This window comes from Oryx dammah, unplaced genomic scaffold, assembly GCF_014754425.2.
Source record: "Oryx dammah isolate SB20612 unplaced genomic scaffold, SCBI_Odam_1.1 HiC_scaffold_2, whole genome shotgun sequence".
Classification (NCBI taxonomy): domain Eukaryota; kingdom Metazoa; phylum Chordata; class Mammalia; order Artiodactyla; family Bovidae; genus Oryx; species Oryx dammah.
Window position 1 is genome coordinate 89,437,727 of NW_024070186.1, and position 21,579 is coordinate 89,459,305.

Below are 21,579 nucleotides of genomic sequence, written 5' to 3' on the forward strand. Positions count from 1 at the left end.
CAAAGCCTTTGACTATGTGGATCACAACAAACTGTGGAAAATTCTTCAAGAGATGGGAATACCAGACCACCATACCTGCCTCCTAAGAAATCTGTCTGTAGGTCAGGAAGCAACAGTTAGAACTGGACATGGAACAACAGACTGGTTCCAAATTGGGAAAGGAGTATGTCAAGGCTGTATATTGTCACCCTGCTTATTTAACTTCTATGCAGAGTACATCATGCAAAATGCGGGGCTGGATGAAGCAGAAGCTGGAATCAAGATTGCTGGAAGAAATATCAATAACATCAGATATGTAGAGGACACCGCCCTTATGGCAGAAAGCAAAGAAGAACTAGAGAGTCTCCTAATGAAAGTGAAAGAGGAGAGTGAAAAAGTTGGTTTAAAGCTCAACATTCAGAAAACTAAGATCATGGTATCCGGTCACATCACTTCATGGCAAATAGATGGGGAAACAGTGGAAACATTGACAGGCTTTATTTTGGGGGGCCCCAAAATTGCTACAGATGGTGACTGCAGCCATGAAGTTAAAAGATACTTGCTCCTTGGAAGAAAAGCTATGACCAACCTAAACAGCATATTAAAAAGCAGAGACATTACTGTGCCAACAAATGTCCATCTAGTCAAAGCTGTGGTTTTTGTAGTAGTCATGTATGGACGTGAGAGTTGGACTATAAAGAAAGCTGAGCCCCAAAGAACTGATACTTTTGAACTGTGGTGTTGGAGAAGACTCTTGAGAGTCCCTTGGACTGCAAGGAGATCCAATCAGTCAATTCTAAAGGAAATCAGTCCTGAATATTCATTGGAAGGACTGATGCTGAAGCTGAAACTCCAATACTTTGGCCACTTGATGCAAAGAACTGATTCATTTGAAAAGACCCTGATGCTGGGATAGATTGAAGGCGGGAGGAGAAGGGGACGACAGACGATGAGATGGTTGGATGGCATCACCGACTTGGACATGTGTTTGAGCAAGGTCCGGGAGTTGGTGATGGACAGAAAAGCCTGGTGTGCTACAGTCCATGCGGTTACAGAGTTGGACACAACTGAGCAACTGAACTGAACTGACAGCTAAAATGGATTGATGTGTTTTTATCATTTCTCCAAGTTTGCTGAAATGAATTCCATGTTTTGTCTCATTTTATAGCTGTTTTTTAAAAAATTAATTCTCCCTTGTTGCATGAACGGAACAGCCAGGGTATTGTGGTTTTATGCTCTCTTTCTGAGTGTTGGCTGAGATGGAAAGCTACGGTCTGAATGTACCAGGTTCAAAGGCACAAGAGAAAGACTACATGCGTGAGCCAAGTTAGTTCACATTCTAACAGCACAGCAAATAATAACTAGGGAAACTTGTGAAAGATCTTTGTAATTCCCTTCCCACTGCAGGGGAATATTCTAATTTCTAAGGTCTGGCTGTTAGGGTTTTCTGATTTGCTTGTGTTCTGCTCATGCTATCATCCTGTTCAGGAGAGGGCAGCCTGGTTATCTGGCTTTACTACTAGCCAGGAAAGAGACTGAGTTTTTAGCTCCAGGTCTTAGGGAGGGGTTGAGGGTAAAGAAGCCTGTGCTAGGAAGTCAGCTCAAGGAAGCAGAGACCATGATGCAGCTGACAGCAGATTCGTGCAAGTGTTCAGAAAACTGAGGTACAGGGCAGTGAGGACAAGTAAAGAGGAGCCTCAGGAAACTTTTACGTGAAACCAGGGGTTGATGTTTCAGTCCTGACCAAAAGCAAACTAAGACTGTTTATAAAAGAAGGGTGGTTTAGGGGAGAGATTTAGGGCCATAGCAGAGGATGAGCTGGTTAAACAGTATCACTGGCTCAATGAACACGAATTTGAGCAAACTCCGGGGAATAGCGGAGGACAGAGGAGCCTGCATGCTACAGTCCATGGCGTCGTAAAGAGTCAGACGTGACTTGGCGACTGAACAACATTCCCTGTACTCCGCCCACAGCCTCTATCATTCCGATCCCCTAGCCAGAGGTGACACTCTCAAGGGTCTCTTAAGGGCTTTGGTATTAGTCCCTGGAGGCCATCCCCTAAGTCTGAGGTTCCAACTGAACCAGGAGGTGACCTGGAAGGACATGAGTGTTCAGAGTGGCCCAGATGTCTGCCTACTGAGCAGAAACTCACCACTATCGAGCACAATGGATGCCATTAAAAATGCACCTAAAACTCTCCCTGTTAAGTTTTGTTATGGGATGGTCCAACACTCTCCCGCCTCAGTATTGTTTATATTTCCCAACAGACTAGCAAACTGTTGATAATATGGAAATAAGCTTTTATATCATTCTTTTCTGTATGATTATAATCCTACAAAGTGGAATTCTATTTTTCCTACATTTAGAAATAGATCTGATGAAATAACTTCATAGTTTTCTATATGTTTCTTTTTTAATAGGACACTTTCTTCATATCATAGCTTTTGCATTTGTATAGTAACAGTATTTCCTGTATTTACTTTTTAAGGACAAATGTGAAATTAATGTGATTTTTAACATTAATTTAAAGCAAATCTACTATGCATTTGCATTTGATCTTGTTTAAAATGAAGCTTGTACTTATGCAAACAGCATGATGAAAGCCTAGATTTTAATAAAAATAGTAAAAAAAAAAAGAGAGAGAGAATTAAAAGATGAGATGTGAATTCAATTCAATTTAAAATCTCTTAGCTCGAATCTCTCATTAGAAAGGCTTCATAAAGACAAGCTTTAAGCATTCTCAATAATTAAACATGAATGTATGATCTATGTTAAAACATGGCCCTGAGGCTATATATGCTTAAAAATACAAAATCGTGCTTGACTCCCTCTTGTTAGCTGATTAGCTCTGTCCTCCAGTGAAATGCATTTGTGTACCTAATTGCTCTGTATCTCCACTACACACCATATTTAAAAAATGATTCTCCCATAAACTGTGAAGTATTCTCTGATAAGCCACAGGGAACTTACACTATATTGTAACATGTCCTTACCAATTAATACTGCTACTGACTTTGTTTATGAGGACTGAATTATTCATCAGAAACTTTTCAGATCCTGTCACTCACTGCAAGCTAAGACTTTAGAGATGTTAGAATATCAACAGGATAGAGAGAAAGAAAAAAGACAGATTTTACCTAGAATCAAGCCATCACCTCATTTTAAGGGCATTTTACTCTTAAGCCCCATCGTTTCTGAACATGAAAGTGTATTCATGAACATCCTGAAGTATACACAAATTAAGCTCCAATTCTGTGAGGCAGAGAAAAACACTACTTTGGGAGTCAGAAGATGAGGGTGACAATTAGTTTTACTTTTGTCATTAACTAGAATTGTGACCTTTGGCAAGGCCCTTTATCTCTCTGGGACTGTTTCTATAAATTATAAAATAAGTGCTTTTGGGTTAGTAGAGGGTAAAGATTTTTTTAAATTATAAAATTAATTAGGACTCTTTAATGTTTGTTTATAAAGTGCAGAGATAACAGCTGGTCTTTTGATGCATGTGAGAAATACAAAAAGTAAAAAAAAAAATTTTTGGAAATACACAGGTTAGAAAATAATGTGTAATCCTCCCCCTACCCCTAGAGCCTTTTGGTGCTCTATCAGGTTTGGTATGTGAAATTTTGATCACTTAAAAAAACTGCTGCAGTTTGTGATTAGAACAATTATTTGCTGGAGGGGTTAAGCAGAAGTAAATGACAGACCCATCTCATCTCATTTCACATATGCTAAAAACAGTGATTGGTGCCTGGTACAACAAAAGAATTTAAAATCACTACCCATTTGGGATGTCTTTGAACTAATCAGTCATTTAGGCAACACTTTTAAACGTTATTTTTCACTTTGTGTTAAAAATAGAATTAACCATAATTAAAATGCTCTGCATGAGAAGTCTTATAGCTAAATTTTATATAGGAATGCCCTCAAACACAACAGTTCTCGCTAAAACCAAAAGCATCATAATTCTTCCCTTGCCTTTCTAGCCTCATTCTAAATAGGAGGGGGTGGTGGTTATTTAGCACCTGGGTCATGGACTGGGTCTTGACTGGCTTTCAGTTATACTGAAGAATTCTGCTTTCCTTTCCTTTTGTTTTTAAGAAGAATGACCGAGTTAAAGGGAACTAAGCCTAGCTTTCATAGGTTTTTTCCTCCTCTTTAGCAAGTTCCTTCAGTTCTGGCTGCTGAGTTATTAGCAGGGAGGTTATAAAGGGGGATGGTCTAAAGCAGACTGAAGACAGATGTTAAATTTGAGGAGTTGCTTACTTTCCAGGTTGCACAATTTAGGATCTTAGAAGGCTGGCGGTAACAGTCTCTGCCTCCAGGACGGAGGTGAGTGAATGCATAGCCTTCAACTTACCAAGGGGGAACGGAGGGAGGACATGGGACGCTGTGTGACGGTGTGTGCACATGTGTGCAGGTGAGGTGACCAAATGCTGACCAGGTCCCCTTAACCTAACCTCAGCACCCCGGCTAATGGAAGGAGCTGGCTTACACTCTGCCTGTCCAGGAAAAGACAGATAAAATAGATACTTAGCTGACAAAAACTGTACTCACATCCTCAAAAAATAATAAATATATATACATATATAGTAGACAATGAAGATACGGTTTTAAGTGACGAAACAGGAGAAGGAATTGGAGGAAGCTGAAAACAATGAAGGTAAAATATTATTTTGGACTTTTTGAGAGAGTATTTGATTTTCTTGCATGAGGAGAATTATGTAAATCTGGAGAGTGGTAATACCATAACCCCACCAGAGCATATTACTTTATGACATAGTGAAATACATGTTTAAGAGCTGTCCCATGGGTGTTATTTTTGAAAAAGCCATCATTTACAGAAAGAAGGCAGGAAATGGCAAAATACTGCCCTCTCTAATATACTGACTCCATATAGAACTGAATATTTTATACCCTGAATGGAGATACAAGGAAGGAATTCAGAAATCACTCCACAGATTTGAAAGCTTCAAGGTTATAAATTGTTATTTTCAAATAAGGGTTATTTAATAAAATGCAACCCTGGTAAATAACAGCTGGTGCTGGATTTCCCATCCCATGCCACCACACACATATCTGCCCAAAGACACAGGATGTAATGTGGGATTTGTCATTTCATTTTTCACAAAGTGTTAAATCGGAACGGAATTACATTTTTTCATACAGCATTTAATGCAACTATATTAAACATTTAGTCACCTTCAATATAAACATTTAAGAGCCTAGTAGATCAAACTGTATTTCACAGAAACAAGGATAAGTTAAGATCGAGACACAAAGTATGCTCTCTGAAGTCGCTAGAAAGCAGTTGGCCACCATAATTAAGGTGGCCGAAGCTTTCCAATCTAATTACAAATCAGGAGTCATATAAGAAATTGCTTTATTAGAAAAAAATGTAGTGTACATGTGGCTAATTTCTATCATTGATATACCTGTTGGCTATTTTACAATTAAAATCTGATATAGGGTTTAAACTTCTTTAGAAGTTAGTGGCATTTCTTCCTCTTCTGATATGTGGCTTAGGGAAGGAGCTATCTTCATGTGATAGGCACCCTTTATTCCTTTTCATAATTGCAATGAACCAATCAGTAGTTTAGCACTGGCACAAAACATAGAGGGAATTACCTAGGTAGTGCTTTCTGGGTAAGACCACACTTCTAACCCGACTCCGGCACAGGTTATGTCACTGATACAGTTTTAAATCCACTATTATCACTCAAGTTCCACATTATTATGACCTAGTAGTAATTAAATTGATATGATCGCCTGTAACCTAACAAAACCTCTGAATGAAGTTTCTCTCTTCTCCTTTTTTTTTTTTTCCTGTGCAATTCCAAGCAAATGTGCAGTAGGCAGTGTTGATTTCCAGTCTCCTTCTAAACTCCTTCGAGTCTGTGCTATTAAACTGAGACAACCACATCAAGATACAGTCTGTCATAGGATTCCCTGAAGCACAGAATGAGAAGGAGACTGAGCAAGCACGACCCGGGAAGGCACCAGTTGAACCAAGACAGCTCTGCAAGACAAAAACATGCGCTTGTAAGCATCCACATGTCGCCAGCAGAACGCCACCTGTACGCTGGCTGCAACCTGCTTGCTTTGCATTCAAAAGCACTGAAAATAAGGACTCATAATAAATGTGCCCTAGGACGCCTGAAAACCGGCTTTCAATAAACAGTGACAAATTTGGAGTCTAAGTGATGCATGGAATATGTTACAGGGCTTTCCTGTGGGTATTTTTAATCGGTACTGCTTATGACTTTTCATCAGTTTAATCCACCTTGGCTTCAGTGGCAAGACCAAACAAAACAAATCTTACTTCAAAGAAAAAAAAATCAATACCCTTTAAATGTTAGTTTGTTAATTATATATGAAGTGCCCTCTATCACCCTGACTCTTATCCTTGTTTTGAAATATCTGGTGGATTAGACAGACAAACAAAATCACCTGAATTAAGATAAAACTTTTATATTTTTTAGGGGAAAGACATACCTAACTCTCAGCAAAAAATCATACAGTAATCACAGTAAAACATATTATATATATATATAATATGTAAAACATTATAAAATGAATCCTAATTCAACCCTGTGAGATACTACTGGGAATACTTTGGCTTCTTTCTAGTCCTTTTTTCCTACCAACAGAACGGTTATGTATGATGCCAATTACCGGAAAATTGACAGAAATCATCTAAACAGGCAATTCAAATAATGATGTTTTTGACTTAATGGAATTGAGAATGTGCTTCTTCAAAAATGCTCATTCATGAATTCAGAACTCTCCGACAGGCCAATCTTGGGTCTCTTGTTACCGAAACACTCCTGCTGCCCGGCCCACTGTGCTGCTTCCTCTGGCTCCAAGGGCCCCGGAGCCAAGTGTCTGTTCAGCTTCCTTCTATCCCGACCCGTCAGTCAGTTCTGAGGTTATGGTGTAGAAGTGAGCAGTTTCTTGACACAAAGAATCTGGTGGTGGTGGTGATGGAGAGTGGGTGGGGTGGTTAACTTCTCTAGTTTAATATCCATTCAGCAATTTCAATTAAAAAAAAAAGAACAAAAACGAAAGAAATATGTTTCCTAGTACATTTTTTCCTTTGGGCACTGCTATACATTTTATATTTTCCCTCTCTGTTTCTACAGAATGCTAAAACTGCCTTAATCTTCAAAAATCATCCAAAAGATTTCTATGCTGCTGCTTTAGATTAATCCATAATTCATATGGCCAAAAGAGCAATTTATGCTCAGGAATGGAAATCAGAAAACTAACCGGTAAGAAAAGGTGCTGTAACACTTTTTTCCCCTGGAATATGTTCACAAAAGCAGCTTTCCTATCCTCTCCATTTCTACATTTTAAAAGTCAGACATGCTATTCTACAGCACGCAACAAAGATGTGTATTCCCATGGTATTTTTTACACAAAGCTGGTTTCTGTCCTTTACTTGGATTGACTATAATCTAAATACTCAGGAAGGCTGTGATCTTTGGGATTTTGTCTTTATTCTAATATTCCCTGAAATGGCATACCCAGCATTTTCTGCTTTTATATTAACCAGATAGCTTCTGGATTTCTGACGATAATTTTAACAGGCAAAAAGAAGCAGTGAAAAAATAAGAGAAAAAAAGCAGCAAAATAGAGATAACAGCATAGCATTTATACAAACAGTGAGCATTTCTGACTTTAAGGTCAAATTTAAAATTTGCTTAAAGCAGTAGCTCAGGAAGTACATCACTTGACAAGAAATCTACATCAAGGACATTTTCTAAACCTGAGAGACCGTATTCATGGGAGCTAGAGTAACACATGTGTAACAACGATCAACTTGTCCTAGCTCTCCTTAAACCTAGAAATTAGTCAAATATGGCCAAAGCAGACCTTTATTTCATCAGCATTGTAAAACGATTCCTTCTACCTAGGTTTAGATGAAACTTCTAGAAATAACTCGAAATTGCTCTTCAGTGTCATGGTTTGTTGGCTGATGTTCACTACTGCGCACACCTCTCACCGAAAAGCCAAGTCCACTCTACAGTGAGATCATCTGGCTTACCCAACTACCAGTGTTCTGAGAAATTATTGTTTAGAGAGAAGAAGGTCAGGGAGGAAAAATTCTGCATTTTCCACTGAAAACCATTCACATACATCACAGCTAAAGTGGCTCTGATGTGCAGGAAATGGCTTTGCTTAAAAGTTCGACTTGATTTGGCAGGAGTGAAGTGAACTGTGGTTCTCTGAAGTCCAGGGTCATATGACATGATTAAACCAACAGAGTCCTTTTCTGTCAAAACTGTCTTTGTGTCTTTTAAAGTGAGCATGTTTTCCAACATTCCTTCCCTTTGCCTTTCACTAGAGAGCATATAAATTCCTACTCCAAGGCCTGTGATTTGCTTCTACATTTCTGCTGGTCCTCAACCATCTCCTGTGCTGCAGCCTGAGGACTCTGTCAATTTACAAATTTACAGTGAGACACGTGCTATGTTTCAGGGCTCTGCACAAAATGCTGAGGCTCTATTGGGACTGAACTAATTATGATGAACCATTCTACTTTTCACCTCATCTTTCCCTGCAGTGATGCCACACTTTCAGTTTCTACCACCTTCAACTTATTTGTCTGATTCCAAATAACTTGGAATAACACACTTTCCAAAACCAGCCTTCTACTTACTTTGTTGATTTAGCCAAAATTATGGTGAATTAACAAAACTGTCTCCACTGTATCTCAAGAGAACCAGCTGACACCATGATTTCACAGTTTAATACTCCCTTCACTCCACATTAATTACCTAATAGCTTTGACCATCAAATTGCATTTTTATTCTTAGATATAAAATTACTTCTCACTAGTATACACCTGTTGAAGCTGTTCTCCTGGTAACCACCAGACAATACCTCCCTCCTCAGCACACAACACAGCCTCAAATTCATGGTTGGCTGCTTCAAAATGAAAGACTGAGTTAAAAACCTTTAATGCTTTTAGTCAAAACTTGTTGCTGAGCTTCTAGAACAACAACAAAACCCAGGCAATACAAACTACAGAACAACCTACTAAAAATAGAACATTGGAATACATTTTAGAGCATATAAAGAATATAACAGCATTCTCAAATAGATTTTGTATGTGAAGTCATTAGGATAAAACATCACTGTGCTATCTGAAATAACTCACTGAGATTTGCAAAGCAAATATTATAGAAAGCAACTCAGTTTTGCAAATATGATTATATTAAGGAGTAACGTTTTTTGAAAGTGACCCTGAAAAACCCAAGTCAGACAAACTCTAAGCAATCTTTGACAGGGTCCCAGGTTCCCAAAGCAGAATCAGCCCAGAACAGGAAACTCCGTGGCCTAGGGCTCCACGTAAGTCAAGTGGCATTGGTACAGAAGCCCATGTGACGTTCATCATCCATGACGGCAATGGCTATAATCTGCAGGCAAATCAATACTAGAGCCTATCTTGCCGGCAGAGCACTCCAATGTGGTCATTTGGGGCTAGTCTGTATGGCTCTGAAAAGCCACATCTGAAGTAGTCATCTACCAGATAGCACATGGTGGGGAAACAAAAACCCCGGTCAGGAAGTTTAGTACTGCCTTCAGAAGTGATCTAAAAAACCACCGATCTTTATGATGATTAAAAATCAGACCCTCCAATCATGTAACTAATAGCTGAATTCTGACATATAACTAACTTCTGGGTGAGTTTTTCAAATTTAAAATGACTAAATTATGACATTCAAACACTGGTTCTAATGGAAGGGAATTTATCATATACAACATTTAGCATACCAAGTTGTGGAACTAAAAGTTTAGGAAATAATTTTACATAATTGTTTTCAGATTTGTCATTTCTGTATCATCACATCTAGGCTATAAGGCATGTTGAATTTTGCTGTGGGACTTCTTGGGGGTAGATCAACTAATCATAAGGGAAAGAATCTCAGCAGAGTTTTCATATTTCTAATAACTTTTTAGCCTTAGAAAGTTGTGGGGTGTGGGTTTGTTTGTATTCTTTACACACACTGAAAAATAAGCATATAAAAACATTTAAAAAAAAATAGAAACCTAGATGTTTAAATTCCTATCATCACCAGAAAGAAAAAAAAAATTATCCACAAGGGAAAACATTTATCCAGAAGGAAAAAAAAAATGTAGTGAGTGCCAGTCATGCCCTGGTCAAAGCTCTTTCACACTGATTTTCTCATTAATTCTAAAATGTCAAAACATACTGAGATTATTTTTGTCCTGAAAATCATCCTGTTTGATTAATTTTTATTTAAAGTTTTATTTTTCACAGTAGTCATGGAGTTTAGGCAGAAACCTTTAACATCTATCTATACAGATATGTGTAAGAACATGTGATCAGAAGCCAGCTCAAAAGAGGGAAGCTTTTTTCCCCTAGCTAGATAAACCCTCGATCATATCAGTGAGATAGGAATTAACAGAAATGGTGCTGTTTCTAACACTGCCTGTGACAAAGAAACACAAATGTCTGCTTGTATTTGGTCACCAAGAACCTGCAAAACGAGGAGTGAGCACTGACCGACACAGATGCCTGTCTCCATTGAACAAATCGGACGCTGCCACATGCAGGAACCAGGAGAACGGCAGAGACTCTCTGCTGGCTGAGCACAATGGTAGGAATGCACTGGCCTCCTCCACAGTCAGACAGCGCAGGAGTGGTTCCTGCCTTAAACTGACCAATAAATACATGTCTCTTATATTCTATAGGTCATGTGCAACAGGTCTATTAAGGGTAACATGATCTGGCATCTACTGTTGATGTTTTTAAATGCTGGGAAGACTCAGCAATTTCCATTCTATAGGAGAAACCGTGCATGCTCAGCCAGGCTGCAAGGACCACGCAGCCCACCTGTGCCTGCGAGCTGGAAAACCATTTCTAAGGGCAACAGCCATCTCTGTCAACTGTGACACTACTGAAGTGGGTTAAAGCTGATAACTTAATAACCGTTAGATGATTCCATTTAGAAAACTAACTGGAGGCAAAGACTGTCCCCTGACACCTGGTGATGGCATTTCCCCTAATGGAGACACACGTTTCCAGGAGGACAGTGAACAGTGGTCTGACTTTATTAAGATCTCCTTCGAAAATATTACTGTTGTTCATAGGGCAAACCAAATGGATATCAGATTTAGAAAAGCTGAAAACTTCTTTTCCTGAATTACTGATTGACAGAAATGATCTAGTTTATTGTTAATTATATTAAGAAATTAATATAGCATTTGGATTTTGCTGTGAGGTGAAAGTGCTCTGCCAAAAGCTGTCCGAAGCTCAGGGAGATTCTATTTCATCATCTGTTAAAGTTTCAAAAATTTATTTTCCAGTCAAGGATGTTATTGTCGCTATTATTTCAATTAAAGCCTGTGAGGATTCCTGAAAACAATTAGGTTTCTTGAAGTGTCACATTTCAGAGCATTTCTTATATTTGAGTCCTATAAATTAGATTCTTACATGTACAAATTACCCATATTTACTGGTATCTGATAAGTAGTCAAGGAAACAGCAACCAGAAAAAAAAAGGTGGTAATATTCTGTTTAAGATGAAATAAAATGGGACAAAAACCTAGTAAAAATTAATAAAAGGTTTATATTTACAACTCACAAGTAAAAAATAAAAAATAAGATGTATAGAAGTATAAAATAAGTATAAATCTTTATTTTAACATGTGAAAAAGAAACCTAGATAATTGGGCCCTGATTTTCTAAACCAGGGAGACAAAATCTGGACTGCAGAAAAGACAGTATCAAAGAAAGCCAAGCAACTGTAAAGCAGAGTCACTACGAAGCTGCCGACCCCAACACCGTGGGGTCTGCCTTCCACATGCCCAGTGAGCTTTGCAGCTGTCCCTGCAGCAGTTCCTCCCATCCCCTCAAAAGCTATTTCATTCTCTCCTTAGGCCCTTCCTCCACTATCTTCCCACAAGCTCATCATAGATGAACTGGCTTCTAAACAGAAAAGTTGGTGACATCAAGAAGGAACTCTCCCCGAGCAATGTACCAGGCACAGATGTTTCTGGCAGAGATGTCTGTTTCTAAGGCATGTACACTGCCTTCCCTCCACCTCCTTTGGTCCAAGGCGAACTCCTCCACATGGGTTGAGGACCCTAATCCTTTCTTTTGTGAGGACCTCCCTCTTCTTCAAAGGCATACCCCTGGATTCTAACTTTAACCTTCTTTGCACACTATACCTGCACTGACCAATTCGGCAGCCACATGTAGCAATTAAATGTAAATTTAAATTAATCAAAATGAAATAAAACGAAAACCCCAGGTTGGTAGCTGCATTAGCTTCATGGGGTTAGTGACTACTGTGTTGACAGCACAAAGAGCATCTCTGTAATCATAAAATGTTCATTGGATAAGCTGTCCTATATACTGGATCTGCTCTTTGAGTGACCTCTCATTATGCATAAAGCTTTAAACTACATATATATCTCTGACCTTAATTTCAACCTTATGTTAAGAGAGTAGAGTCAAAGTCATTTTTTTTTAAGCAAGATATCAGTGGTTCTCAATGAGAAACAGCATGTTAGAATTACCTGGAGGGTTAGGTAGAAATGCTGGGCCCCTGTCCAAGTTAATTAAATCAGAAATTCCAGGTGTGTGCGAGGGGTTAGGGTACATTACATTAGGCTAGGATGCATTTCAAGAAAAGCAGCTGAAGACATTTTCTTTTATTAGCATGTGAAAGGTCAAATAAAGTGATTTGCCTTAGAACTCATCACATAATTCCCTATACATCAGCACCACAAACCTCACTCGTAATGGACACATTTAGATAGTAAATGAAGAGTCAAATTTCTTACCTGTGTGATAAAATGTGAGAAAAAACAAAAGTACTCCCATGAACATATTACTTAAAAAAGTGACAACTCCACAAGTAATTCCTTCTGGAACTGGGTAGACAGTTTCCACAAAAAGCTCAAAAAATATAGGTATACTGCTATTCAGGAACACTCCCAGGAGAATACAGGAGGCGTACAATGTCACTAAAATAAAAACACAAACATTTCAGTTTCACAGGAGTGGCAGTGAGTCATATCAGATGGATTTTCTGGTGTCTCATAAGTACTGACTCTGGAATTTTACTTCTTCCCAGTGGCAGTTGATGAAGTTGGACAAAGCTTCACACATCTGTCAGCTCTTTGCTCAGGTTTTGGGGAGTATAAAGGAAAAGGTTTTATGGCTGGATGATTACCAGTTTATTTGCTTTATCTTTTTGGTGGATTACTCCAAAGTACAAAAACAATTTTAACTGTTACAATTTAAAGGGTTCTTCCCCCTGAGTCACACTCCTGGCATATCGAGGGACAGATAAAATAGAGCAACTTAACACAAAATCTAGACTCATTCTATAATTTTAAAGAAAACTTAAAATCTAAGAAAAGATGTAAGCGACATTAATTATTACTGAAAATTACATATTTTAAGACTGTTTAATAACAGCCTTGAAGCACAAAATGACAGTTATCTACTATGTAATTCCTGGAGAACACTTAAAATAGAAATAGTCCTCAATTTTAGAATGAGTTTCAGGTCAAGAGTTTTTTAAAAATACATGACTTTTTTGGAACATAGAAAAAAAAATTTCACCTAGATATGTATAATTAATAGTGGCTGGGATCCCAGATTAGCCTATAAATAGCCTATGAACTCAATCTATAGTGAAAATTTTGAACAAGGCCACTGCTCTTATTCTTAGAGGAATGGTTAGAGAAATGTGCCCCACTCCAAATAATTGTATTAATGCTACTGTCTGCATACAAATCTTCAATAGTGTTAATTTGAAGGTGAATACAGAATCAATGGGCTTTCTTGGTAGCTGGTCGGTGAAGAATCTGCCTGCAGTAGAGTAGACCTGGGTTCGATCCCTGGGTTGGGAAGATCCCCTGGAGAAGGAAATAGCAACCCCCTCCAGTATTCTTGCCTGGAAAATCCTATGGACAGAGGAGACTGGTGGGCTACAGTCCACAGTATCACAAGAGTCAGAAACCACTTAGCGACTAAAACACAGAATCAATGAGGAAAGAAAGACATCCTATTTAGAAACCTAAAACATCTCCCACTGGACTAATAAGTATATCATGTCCACTGATGATAGTGAGTAGCAATTATTTTAACCTTAAAGTTACCAGGAAAATATTTTTAATAAAAATATTTGTTAAGAAAAAAATTTCTATTAAGGAACAGAAGAAAGCGAGGGAATTACTCTAAATCTGTTATGTATTATTCATAGAACTAATATCAAATTACCAGAATTTACCATACTCACGCAATCATTAATAATCCCTAACACTGTTGGAGAAGTTAAAAAAAAATCTGCATCCACTGTTTCCTAACAGCATTTCTCTGATTAATCTCAACTCATACTTCCTCCTCCAATTACACTGGCCTTTCAGGACTATAAGATATTTTGCACATTCTACTACCACAAATAGTTGGTAATTACTTTGGCTTTCTTTGATTAGAAGACACATGGAAATAGAGGACAAAAGGATGATGGTGAATAAAGGACACACTGCTGGCTAAAGTGATGACCAGATTAGACACAGGATTAAATGGGAAGCATCTAATAGATACAATAAACATACTTAAACCATAATGCAATTTTCAAGAGTTTCTTAAAACCCAGCACCTCACGCCTATTGTATGTTTGCTGGACACAGATCACACAAATCAACAACACATTCTCCTTGCACATGACTCATTAGTGTACATTAGGAAATCAAGAGATGGAATATCACTGGTAGCTTTATAAAAGTATATTCTATCTAAAAAACACTTTATACTAATTTATGGCAAGTCATGGTAATCAGAGCAGAGACTACTACTGACCCCAAAACAGATAATCCTAGATGGTAAAGATGATAAAACATTGACTATAACACAGAGAACTATATTCAATATCCTATGATAAACCATAATGGAAAAGAAGATTAAAAAAAGAATGTATATATATTTATAACTGAATCACTTTGCTGTACAGCAGAAATTAACACAACACTGTAAATAAACTATACTTCAATAATAAATAAATACAATAATAAAACACTGAAATAAGTGATAAGAAAAAGCAAACACTTAAGAACAAAGTGCAACTTCTAAGAAAGAGTTCACAAACCACTAATGGAATTAGCTGTTTTTAGAAAATATGTTTAAAAATAATCCCTTTGACATTTATATTTCTAAAGGAAATATACCCTCACATGCAATTTGTAATCAGGAAAATTAAAGTGTGATAACTGAAAAGTAATCATAATCTATACATAATAAAATAATTGCATGTTAGAAAAGAAACAATGATAAGGTGAAATGAGGACACAGTGAAAGGGGACTGTCAGTATGGAGTTTTGAAAAGAGATTTGATTTTACTGATTTTTATCAAGCATGGTGTGGGGAAAAAAAAGAGGCATGAGATGTCTCAGAAAAGTAGAGGCTGGTGAAGCAGGGAGTCCTATCTGAAAACCACTGTGAATGAAACTGTAAACAGTTCATCTTCTAGTGGGTAATTTGGGAACATCTATCAAATAATGCGCTTACTCTTTGATCCAGAAATTCCACTTCTAGAAATTTATCCTATAGCTATGCAGTACACGTATATACAGAACACTCACTGCAATATTGTTTGTAGTATGAAAACAGTAAAAACTAGCTTGATGTCCACCAATTGTGAGTTGGTTGTTTAAAAATTTATCAAACATCCAAACAAAGGTATCCTATGCAACCATTAAAAATGAAACAACTGTATTTGCTGATGGTAATGACAGCAAAAATATATAAATGAAAAAAGTACAGAAAAGTGTAAGGTATACACACACACACACACACACACACACACATACTTATTTATAAATGTATAGAATTTTCTGGGAAATACCTAACAAACTGACATTCAGGGTTGGCTCTAGAGAGGGAAGTTGGGGGCCATAGGATGGTAGACATTTTTCACTGTATACCCTTTTCTGCTTTTTTGAACTTAGTATTTACTATGTGTCTATTTTACCTATTTAATAAAATAAAAAGAGAAATGTCATTGTAAACTAATTAACTGGCAGCTGATCCAACTCCACTTTATGCAGTTTTGTTAGCTCCTTGACTCAGAAATGGTTATCAGTGTGAGAGCTGACTCACACACCTGATGTCTACATCCAGGAGCCATATAATCCAGCCTTGGTCCAGGATCGTCGACATAAATATTCCCACCTCATTTATTAAAACTCTTGTTATATGTAGGATAAGTGGGCTAAGACTGCTGATATAACTTCAGAGGCCAGAAATAAAAAACAAAGCAAGTACGTTCATTCAATTCTCTCATTCTCGGTGTTTGCTTCTTGAATTACTATAAAAATGATGACCATAAGATTGCTTTATGCTAAATGGATTTGTGAAATCACTTGTTATCGTAGAAATTAAAGAATCAAAATAATTTACACAGGAAAGGGTTAAATTAAGATCCTCATAATCAGAATGAGGGAAAGCTATCTGTGTCAGGATTGATTTAATATTCTCCCCAGTTTTCTGGGACATGCACAAAGTAAAAGCTGATTATTATGAGTCTGAATTTGACTTCCATTTGAATTTTCAGTTTAGAGTCTGGTACAGTATCTTTACACACTAGTTTGGCAGATCCAGTGGGTGAAAGTCATCTATTAAAAATCAGGCAGACAAGATAATTTGCTGCTCGTCAGAGGGTTCAAACTACATGATCATTAAATATTTCCATGACTTTCTATAGAACTGATACTAAAATTAAAATAAACTGCCTATCAATTAAAAAGTCAAGGTAATTTAGTAGAACAAAACACAATGCTGATGCAGAATTTTTCTCCAAGAAGTTAATAAAATTTCATAGGCTTGTAATTTACATGGCCACAAACAAAGACCTGTGTACCACCAAATACACTTCAGTTCAGTTCAGTTCAGTCTCTCAGTCATGTCCGATTCTTTGCGACCCCATGAATTGCAGCACGCCAGGCCTCCCTGTCCATCACCGACTCCTGGAGTTCACTCAAACTCATGTCCATTGATTCGGTGATGCCATCCAGCCATCTCATCTTCTGTCGTCCCCTTCTCCTCCTGCCCCCAATCCCTCCCAGCATCAGAGTCTTTTCCAGTGAGTCAACTCTTCCCAGGAGGTGGCCAAAGTATTGGAGTTTCAGCTTTAGCATCAGTCCTTCCAAAGAACACCCAGGACTGATCTCCTTTAGGATGGACTGGTTGGATCTCCTTGCAGTCCAAGGGACTCTCAAGGGTCTTCTCCAACACCACAGTTCAAAAGCATCAATTCTTTGACACTCAGCTTTCTTCACAGTCCAACTCTCACATCCATACATGACCACTAGAAAAACCACAGCCTTGACTAGATGGACCTTTGTTGGCAAAGTAATGTCTCTGCTTTTGAATATGCTGTCTAGGTTGCTCATAACTTTCCTTCCAAGGAGTAAGCATCTTTTAATTTCATGGCTGCAGTCACCATCTGCAGTGATTTTGGAGCCCCCCAAAAATAAAGTCTGACACTGTTTCCACTGTTTCTCCATCTATTTCCCATGACGTGATGGGACCAGATGCCATGATCTTCGTTTTCTGAATGTTGAGCTTTAAGCCAACTTTTTCATTCTCCTCTTTCACTTTCATCAAGAGGCTTTTTAGTTCCTCTTCACTTTCTGCCATAAGGGTGGTGTCATCTGCATGTCTGAGGTTATTGATATTTCTCCCGGCAATCTTGATTCCAGCTTGTGCTTCTTCCAGCCCAGGGTTTCTCATGATGTACTCTCCATAGAAGTTAAATAAGCAGGGTGACAATATACAGCCTTGACGCACTCCTTTTCCTATTTGGAACCAGTCTGGAACCATGTCCAGTTCTAACTGTTGCTTCCTGACCTGCATATAGGTTTCTCAAGAGGCAGGTCAGGTGGTCTGGTACTCCCATCTCTTTCAGAATTTTCCAGTTTATTGTGATCCCACTTAAACGGCTGTTTTTCAAGAATATGAAGATCATAACCCTGAAAGAACTCTTCTCTCCACCCATTTTCAATGACAAACTAAATTAGTAGACTTTTGGGAAGTAAAACTATGTGTGAATACATTTTTATTAGTCAATACACTCAAACCTTAGGTGATTAGCAGTTATAAAACAAATCATAAAATTTCAGAGAACAACTATTTCTATGGAACACTTAAGATTCTCAAGATATCATCAAAAACAATAACAACTTCAAATCTTGGATTTATATAATTTTTGAAACACCTTTTAAAACTGCTTTTAAATATACTGTCATATTTGACCATCCTATTAACTCTTTGAGGCAGGTAAAGTAAGATAAAGTAACTGAAGTTCTGAGAGTCAAAATGATTCTTTACAGAATGAGCCACCAGGGAGGCCCAATGTTAGGTTAGCAGTGTTAATAACAATAGTATAATTAAATCTACAGAATCAAGTGCACTTCCCATCAAGCCACTGTATCAGACTGAAAAAAGTAGTTTTCTTTTATTTCTTTTATCCAATGGTACTGACACAAAAGGAATGCGTCTCAAATCTGCATTCCACACAAAAAGCTGAAAGTGACTGCACAGAAGACAGATAACAGAATCAAAAACAGAGCACCAAAAGGTTACAGGCAAAAACAATGAACTTTAATCATGATAAATGTAAAATGGGCTCAAGAATTATTGCTTAGGTATATAAAAGGGAAAACTTAGCTTAAGCTCTTCTGCAAAATCATTTATCAAGTGCCTTGTATATGCAAGCAGCTATGCTGGAACAGTAAATAGGACACTAACCTCAAATCATTCCTAATCTAAAGGAATATGACAGACACCTATGGGCTCAGCAGCCATTTATACACACAGCATTAAGATAATTCTACTTCATTCTCTTTAAAAGAAGCAAAAAGGCATGGAGAAGCCACAGCCTCCTAAAATTAGGTTCCAAGTGCAGCCACAGACAGAGGAGCCTGGTGGGCTCCAGTCTATAGGGTCACAAAAGAGTTGAACACAACTAAAAGGACTAAACAACAGCAAAAGCAGCAGGGAAAGTGCTAAATTCTAGTAATACTGTTTAAGCAGGGTCCCGACAAGCTATGGTAGGTTTAGAAGACAGGCACTATGCTGGTTAGTGGTATGGAATCCATGTGTGAGGAAAGGTTATGAGAATTGGGGAATGTTTAGATTAATGGCTAATGGAGACATGACCGGTATCTTCAAGTGTTCTGAGAGCTGCCAATGGAAGTGGAACGTGGCCAACTTGCTCTGTGGGAGATGTGTTGCTCCAAATGAGTTACAGCTTGATATCAAGAAAATTTCCGAGGATCCAGAGCTGATTAACAAGGGAGGTTTTCCAGCAGCTAACACAACTCAATACCAGAAAAACAACTCAATCAAAAAGTGGGCAGAAGACCTAAACAGACATTTCTCCAAAGAACACATACCAATAGATAATAAACACATGAAAAGATGCTCAACATAGCTATTTATTAGAGAATTGCACATCAAAACTACAATGAGATATTCAGTTCAGTTCAGTTCAGTCGCTCAGTCGTGTCCCAACTCTTTGCGACCCCATGAATCGCAGCACGCCAGGCCTCCCTGTCCATCACCAACTCCCGGAGTTCACTCAGACTCACGTCCATTGAGTCAGTGATGCCATCCAGCCATCTCATCCTCTGTTGTCCCCTTCTCCTCCTGCCCCCAATCCCTCCCAGCATCAAAGTCTTTTCACACTGATTAGAATGGTCATCATCAAAAAAAAATCTGCAAACAATAAAAGCTGGAGAGAGTGTGGAGAAAAGGGAACATTTTTGCACTGTTGGTGGGAATATAAATTGATGCAGCCACTATGGAGGACAGCATGGAGATTCCTTAAAAAACTAGGAATAAAACTATCATCTGACCCAACAATCCCACTATTGGGCATATACCCTGAGAAAATCATAACTGAAAAAGACACATGGACCCCAATGTTCACTGCAGCACTATTTACAATAGCTAGGACATGGAAGCAACCTGGATGTCCACTGACAGATGAATGGATGAAGAAGCTGTGATGTGTGTGCATATATATATATATATATATACACACACATACGGTGGAATATTACTCAGCCATAAAAAGGAATGCATTTGAGTCAGTTCTAATGAGGTAGATGAACATAGAGTCTATTATACAGAGTAAAATAAATCAGAAAGAGAAAAATAAATATCATATATTAACACATATATATGGACTCTAGAAAGATGGTACTGATGAACCTATTTGCAGGGCAACAATGGAGCCACAGACATAGAGGACAGATTTGTGGACCCAGTCGGGGAGGAGAGGGTGAGATGAATGGAGGGAGCAGCATGGAAACATATACACTATCATATGTAAAACAGACAGCCAGTGGGAATTTGCTGTGTGAGTCAGGGAGCTCAGACTGGGGCTCTGTGACAACCTAGAGGGTGGGATGGGGTGGAGGTGGGAGGGAGGGTCAAGAAGGAGTAGACATATGTATACCTATGGCTGATTCATGTTGATGTATGGCAGAAACCAACACAATACTGTAATTATCCTTCAATTAAAAATAAGTTTTTTAAAAGGGAGGTTTTCATTAAAGTTGTGGTCATATGAACATATATCTGGGTTGTAATGAAAGAGCTCATTTATTGAATAAGTTATATCAGATGATGACTAAGGTTCATTTAAGCAGATCAATAACAAATTTAGATACATGTAGGCAGAAAGCTTAACTAGGATGTAAAAACAAAATCTTAAAGGTGCTTCGTAGAGGATAATAACAAATTTTTTTTACAGTTTTATTAAGAAGCATTATAAATATGCAACAAGGATTATAAAATAACAATATTTTTATCATAAAAATTATTTTAAGGATTAGAGTCAAGAAATTTCCCTAAAGAATAGGTTTATTAACATTAATACACTTTACTGGACAAATTTTTAATATTGTGCCTATGGACTGAATTTTTACTTCATGATAGAAGTTAGGAAACTTAACTAGGAATTATTATAGATTAGACCTTTATTAAAAATATTTATAAAAACTAAAACTTGACATTGCAAGTGAAAATACTCCTTTTGGAAATAAAGATATATATGTAAAGACACATGGTAAACATTCAAAAGCTTGCTAACTACTGTTCCTCATACATTTTGAGCATATTGAATATATAGAATACATATGTATGTTTATATATACACACATACTAATACACATCTCTATATCACTGACCTGTGTCTTTCAACTCAGCCTCACATTTTCTTCCTAAAAATGACTGCTGTGGCCTTAATGACCTATCACGAATTTAAACTGCAATACATGAAAGGGTTTCAAAACAGGAGGGGGCCTATTTGCCGCAGGATTCATTCACGGTGATGGTTTCCTTTCTGCACGTTATTAATTTGTGAGTGTCTCTCACTTAGACCCTTTGTTGGCAGAATTCAGTCCTATAAAAACTGACTGTTATGTTTACAGTCCCTTACGGCTGGAAAGCATAGTTATTATCTTGCAGAAATGAAGCACAACTAATAATCCTCTGAAACAGTGGGCCCAGAGTAGACTGGTTGAGAAATGAGACATCCTAGGTTGAGGTT

General features: G+C 37.8%; 1 protein-coding gene across 1 annotated transcript in view; it reads right to left on the minus strand.

The window, feature by feature from the left end:
• Nucleotides 1-4,962: 4,962 nt before the first annotated feature.
• SLC49A4 (solute carrier family 49 member 4) overlaps nucleotides 4,963-21,579 on the minus strand; it is a 97,980-nt gene continuing 81,363 nt past the window's right edge. Inside the window, exons 8-9 of the mRNA XM_040250437.1 lie at nucleotides 12,797-12,979; nucleotides 4,963-5,996 (exon numbers count right to left, since the gene is read on the minus strand). Coding sequence (XP_040106371.1) covers nucleotides 5,881-5,996; nucleotides 12,797-12,979 — 299 coding nt within the window. The 3' untranslated portion in view covers nucleotides 4,963-5,880. The remainder of the gene's footprint in view (nucleotides 5,997-12,796; nucleotides 12,980-21,579) is intronic.